This window comes from Thermothielavioides terrestris, chromosome 2 (genome assembly GCF_000226115.1).
Source record: "Thermothielavioides terrestris NRRL 8126 chromosome 2, complete sequence".
In the NCBI taxonomy this organism is placed as follows: domain Eukaryota; kingdom Fungi; phylum Ascomycota; class Sordariomycetes; order Sordariales; family Chaetomiaceae; genus Thermothielavioides; species Thermothielavioides terrestris.
Window position 1 is genome coordinate 8,063,991 of NC_016458.1, and position 6,000 is coordinate 8,069,990.

The 6,000-nt window shown below is 47.4% G+C and overlaps 1 protein-coding gene across 1 annotated transcript; it reads left to right on the top strand.

Moving 5' to 3' along the window:
* The first annotated feature begins 3,274 nt into the window (after positions 1-3,274).
* THITE_161092 (uncharacterized protein) lies at positions 3,275-5,741 on the top strand. Its single transcript, XM_003653355.1, has 7 exons — positions 3,275-3,685; positions 3,741-3,803; positions 3,859-3,866; positions 3,928-4,339; positions 4,399-4,529; positions 4,606-5,473; positions 5,539-5,741. The coding sequence occupies exons 1-7, from the start codon at positions 3,362-3,364 to the stop codon at positions 5,620-5,622; spliced, it is 1,890 nt and encodes a 629-aa protein (XP_003653403.1). The 5' UTR covers positions 3,275-3,361; the 3' UTR covers positions 5,623-5,741.
* The last annotated feature ends 259 nt before the right edge of the window (positions 5,742-6,000 follow it).

Consider the following 6,000-nt stretch of genomic DNA (forward strand, 5'->3'; position numbering starts at 1 on the left):
TATAACGAGCCAAGGCGTTGACAAGGGAATTATATAGTAGATGAATAGACTAGGTGCTTAAAGAAGCTAGTATACTATTAAACGTTAGCTATAGTGCTCTAGCAATATAAGAAGAATATACTATCCTATTGAACGCTTTACTAAGCGCTTTGCTAGGCGTTTCGAACTAGGCTATTATTAAAGCTAGCCAGTTCTACTTCCTCCTTAAGGAAGCCTTTTACTATATTATAAAACGTAGGAATCAGGTGCTATAGGAACCTATTATTATAAAACTATATATTAGGAAGCTAATAAATATTGCAAACCCTCCTACCCTCTATATAGAGAGACTGGCTAACTTAGTAGAGAGCCGCTATTATATCCTTCTAGCCTAGTAGGCAATGTTGGCGAACAAACGTTTTAACGAAGTTGTTGATAATATCTAAAGGCTCCTTGCTATGTGGTTTAGGTAGTAGCGACGAAGAGCGTATTGGTATAATAGTCTCCTATAGGGTAATAGTGCTAGCAATAGAGGGAAGTGCCCTCGAGGTAGGTAGCGATAGCAAGGTTAGCTCTATTGTGTTGATCGTTGCTACTATGTTCGAGGCTACTATAGGCTGTTGTTGAGCTTTAGGATATGGCTGAGGCGTACTATATAGCTATAGAGCTAGCGCTATTCGGTTCTAATCGCCTATATTGCTTATAATGTTGAACTATAGGTTAAAGAGAATTCTTACGCCTTGTATACGCTTGATGACCTTGCTATTCGAACCTACTATAACGCCCTGATTGGCCTTGGCCTATATAGAGCCGAACCACTTCTTGATTAGGGCGCCTAGTAGGCTGTCAATAGTAGCCTTGCCTCGTTCGATCTAGCTTGCCTACTTGCCTATCTCCTAAATAGTGATAGGAAGGTGGGCGTTATCGCTATTCGCCTAGTAATAGAACTAGAGCTATATATCTATATCTTTACAGTAGTTACGGTAGTATATGCCTAGGCTATAGCGCTATTTCTCGCTCAGTTGATAGAAATACGCTGTATCCAGCTCCTAGGCATTGCGTATTTATACCTCGTTTAGCATTATGTTTATAGGCGTCTTATATATTGCCGTCGACCTCCCGTTCTAGCTAGTAGGCGTAGCCGGTGCAACAGAGCGTATAGATCAACTGGTAGCATCGGCTAGTACTAGGGCGTTGTAATTAAATAGCTAGCAAGTAGGTATAGATATAGGAGGCAAGGGCGTAGAAGCCGCTAAGGATCTCGCCTACAATGGTTTAGTAAGTTCGAATTTATATTTGATATTAATAAAATAGTCCTTCGCTAGTTGGCTTAGCAACGCCTTTATTAGCCGATCAATGGCGATGAACATTAGACGCGTTAGTAGGCGATCTACTCTCCTAGAATTCGACTAAACCTTTAAGTTAGCCCTTGAACCAAGGTAGGCTATAGTACTAGCTACAACGGTAGTATATATAAGTTCTATATTAATTCCGCTTTATTGAACATTGCTAACTACTTCGTTGTATAGGCTATATACAATATCTTAGATCTTTAGCCTCAAATCGTCGCCAATCCTTGCTTTGTTGATCTTACCTTATTTAGTACGTTCTATAGCAACCTCGTAGCAATGGTTCTACTCTTATAGGAGTAATAACGATGTTTAAAGACCCTAATAAAAAGGGGTAGGAAAGAACCTAACGATATAAGCGATATTAACAATAATAGTACTAGGCAAAGCGGGTCTATTAGAGAGTATATTACTTCGATAGCAAGGCAATTGTAGGATATAAGCTAGTAGCGTAGTATCTAGTGTAGACAAGCAAGAGCAGCCTCTAGTTCAAGCCTACGATTACACTAGCGATAGCTAGATATCTAGCAATTGGGAATATACTAGTAGTAGCGATAAAGCGAATATATCGAATATATCGATATTAGTATCCTCCTTTTACAAGCGACTTTAGGAGCGCTCTACGATATTGATACTAGTATCCTCCTTTTATAAGTAGCCTTGAGTACGCTCTATAGTATTAGAACCTTCCTCTAAGTTAGCTATCTCAATCGGTTTAGGCAATAGTAGCTTAGAATACTATATTTAATAATCTAGTCGACCCTAGGATATAGAACACAATTTTAAATATACTAATAGCTTTGAATAAGAGCTAGACTTCGATCGAGGGCGTAAGCGATTAACGGGTATACCCGTTTTATAAGACTTCGACGTATTACGCGCCTAGCGACGATAGACTGGTGGTTTAGGTATAGGAAGCTCGGCTAGGGTAGTAGCAAAAGTGGTAGTAGGAGCTTTAGTGGCTTTGGCAGCAATAGTAGCAGCGGCTTTAGCAGTATAGTGCGATATGATCCTAATCCGCTTATTGCCAATAGGCGTTGCTATGGCCAGTGTAGTAGCTTCGGCGGCGGCGGTAGTAGCAGTAGCGGCTTCGATAGTATAGCGCAATATGATCTTGATCCACTTATTACCGATAGACGTTGCTATAGCCGGTACAGCGGCTTCGGCAGCTTCGGCGATATCGCGTAATACGATCCTAATCCGCCTAGCGGCTTTAGGGAGCTTAGGAGGTTTAGGAGCTTTATAGGCTAGGCAGGCACTATAGCGAGAAGGATCTAGTGCCTTACTTCTTTGTATAGACGTGCAACTACGCTTCGAAGGCGCTATTAAGAACTATACTAGGCTATAAAGAGGACGAGAGCGATATATTATATATAGTAGATCGTTAGGGCGCCTAAGAATAGAGGTAGGAGGTTACGCAATAGGCTTAGCAACGCTAGGCTAGCTAGGAGGTATCGAGGGCATAATACTAAGGAACTATATAGCAGCGCCTTCGTTGGTGGCTCTAGCAATATATCTATAGCTTTAGGAAGCCCAGGAGATGGCGGTGAGCTCGTGAGATGCCTAGAAAGGCTAGGAATAAGTCGGTAGCTAGGATTCAGGGGTATTTGCTGGCGCGCTATACCTCTGATTCGATCGAATAGCTGCTAACTAAGCTAGAATACGCTATAGAGCTTCAACAAGTATGCAAAAACACCAGAAAATGGCGATTTGGGCCGTTTTTTACAGTATCTACGGCTTCAATATTGATGGCACTGATGGCAGTGTGTTGCATACTGCTGTCAAATTGGGTGTGCGGTGCGGCCATTTGGACCCACTTTAACCTGGTGTTTGAGAACCACAACTCATTGGTGGCTGTTGTGGCGTGCGGCCTGCAACAAGGAGAGGGAGGGCCGCGCGCTTACCCCTCAGTCTGCAGCTCGTATCTGTGACTCACCCATCCCCGGAGTTGAAGGTGTCCAAAACAAAACCGCGACAACGACCTGCTGTTGTTCCGTTGAATAGCCGCGGCCTCACTGCCTATACCACTCGCCATGGCGGACGCCGTTGCCGAACAAACTGCCAAGTTGCAGCTGGACGAGGAGACCGGGGAGATGGTCTCGAAGAATGAGCTCAAGAGACGTCTGCAGAAGCGGGCCAAGAAGGCAGCCGCTGCCTCGAGAGACATCACGTCTGCGTCAATGCCGAAACAGACACCTGCAGGCCAGGCGCTGGCCGACGGGAACGTTACCGCGCCCAACGAGTCCGTTGACCAGGATGCCATGTTTGACCGGGGTTTTCTCGCCGAAGTCTACAAGCTGCGGCCTTCGAAGGAGGTTACAACACGGTTCCCTCCGGAGCCAAATGGGTTCCTTCACGTATTGTTCCCTTTGATCCGCATATTTCGTCGCCAGGAGATTGACGAAAATTTAGCTAGGGCATGCCAAAGCGATTGCCATCAACTTTGGATTCGCCAGGTTTTATGGCGGGAAGACTGTGAGTTCACTCTCTAACATGTGGCCCAACATGTGCCAGCTAACACTTGCCGTAGATCTTGAGGTAAATATCATATCTCTGAACGTTCAGCGACCCCACCAGCTTGTCTGACGTGATTATCCAGGTTTGATGACACGAACCCCGACGTCGAGAAGGAGGAGTACTTTGTGGCCATCGAGGAAACCATCCGGCGGCTTGGCTTCGTCCCGTCCAAAATTACATATGCGTCCGACTACTTTCAGCGTATGTATGACCTTGCCGAGGAGTTGATCAAGAAGGAAAAGGCCTACGTCTGCCACTGCGACGAAACCGCAACCAAGCTCCAACGCGGCGGCGAAGATGGCTCAACACCGAGATATCGATGCGTGCATGCAAACCAAGATGTCGAGACCAACCTGAGGAAATTTCGCGGCATGCGGGACGGCGAATATGCGCCGCAGACTGCCTGGCTTCGCATGAAGCAGGACATGGACAACCCAAATCCTCAGATGTGTAAGCATACTTCGGAGCATGACAAGGCTATGGCTGACATCCTGGTAAGGGGATATTGCGGCATACCGGATACCCAAGAATCAGCAGCCGCATTTCCGAACAGGCACCAAGTGGCGGATTTTACCCGACGTACGATTTCGCCCACTGTCTCTGCGATAGTTTCGAAGGCGTCACGCACAGCCTGTGTACCACCGAGTTCACCATGTCGCGGGAAAGCTACGAATGGCTGAATCAGTATGCTTTCCGGCTCTACTAGTAGAAGGACCAGGCCAGGTCCCTTCAAGTACAAATTGAGGACTAACATGTGCAGGCTGCTGGTCGAGTTCCAGCCGATGCAGCGCGAGTACGGTCGTTTGAATCTCAAGGGGACGATCATGAGCAAGAGGGACATTCGATCCCTAATCGAAAACAAAGTTGTGCGCGGCTGGGATGACCCCCGGCTTTACACCCTCAAGGCGATTCGGCGACGCGGCATACCACCGGGTGCGCTTCTTTCTTTCATCTCGGAACTTGGTGTCACCACAGCCAACGCATTCATTGAGATCAAGCGCTTCGAGCAATCCATTCGACGGTATCTCGAGAGGACCGTTCCCCGCCTGATGCTCGTGCTCGATCCTGTCCCGGTGGTAATCGGAGACGCCGAGGAGCAGGACCTTGATATTCCTCTGTTCCCCAAGGACCCAAAGATGGGCTTCCGTAAAATCAAGCTCACCCAACGGGTTTACATAGAACGGTCTGACTTCCGCGAGGTTGACAGCAAGGACTACTTCCGTCTTGCACCAGGCAAGACTGTAGGCCTGCTGCAGATGCCATACCCTATCAAAGTTGTTTCGTTCACCAAAGACGAAACCACTGGCGCCATTACGGAGATTCAGGCTGCTTATGACAAGGAGGGGGAGAAACCCAAGACGTACATTCAGTGGGTGCCCGAAGGCTCACCGAATGCTGAAGTGCGCATCTACACGGCTTTGTTCAAGTCTGACCAGCCTGCGTCCGCGCCTGGTGGGTTCATGAATGACATTCACCCCCAAAGCGAGATCATTTGGCCGAATGCTCTGATCGAACCCGGCTTTTACGAGGTGCGTCGCCGGGCTCCCTGGCCCGAGGCCGAGGGTGAGAAGTCGGGCGAGGTCGGACCGGAGAGTGTGCGGTTTCAGGGTATGCGTGTCGGGTATTTTGTGAGTGATGGAACCGGTCCTTGACATGGCTTCCGCCTCATTGCTAATCTCTCCTGTTTCGATAGGCCCTCGACTCGGACAGCACTGCCGATAAGATCGTACTCAACCGCATTGTGCCGTTGAAAGAGGATTCTGGAAAGAGCAGCTGAGGAATGGGTGTATTTGGTTCACCGTTCCAGGCCAGAAGCATGTTCGGGGCTCTCTTTTTGTCTTGTTAGAGCACGAAATTACCCCTCTTGAGTTATAAAACAGCGGGACGATACTCAACATCTTATATGTGCCTCTTTTCGCCTTCCAGAGCTAACACTTCGCTTCCAATTGACATATCCCAATTCCTATCTTTCTTTTCTCTGACCGACTACCTCAAAGTGCTGAAGAGTCGTGTTAGTTGAACAGATGCCAGCCACGGAAGCGTGCCATGTGTGAAGAAATGATCATTCAAGAACCTGAAATGCAGCAATGAAGCATGCATCTTGGCTGGATGTCTCGACGGGACCTACAATTCGAGAAAGTAAGGAAACCTAGCA

Coding starts and splice junctions, on each gene's coding strand:
- THITE_161092 (XM_003653355.1), top strand. CDS start 3,362: ATGGCGGACGCCGTTGCCGAACAAACTGCCAAGTTGCAGCTGGACGAG. Junction 3,686..3,740: donor AGCCAAATGGGTTCCTTCAC/GTATTGTTCCCT, acceptor ACGAAAATTTAG/CTAGGGCATGCCAAAGCGAT. Junction 4,340..4,398: donor AGGCTATGGCTGACATCCTG/GTAAGGGGATAT, acceptor ATTTCCGAACAG/GCACCAAGTGGCGGATTTTA.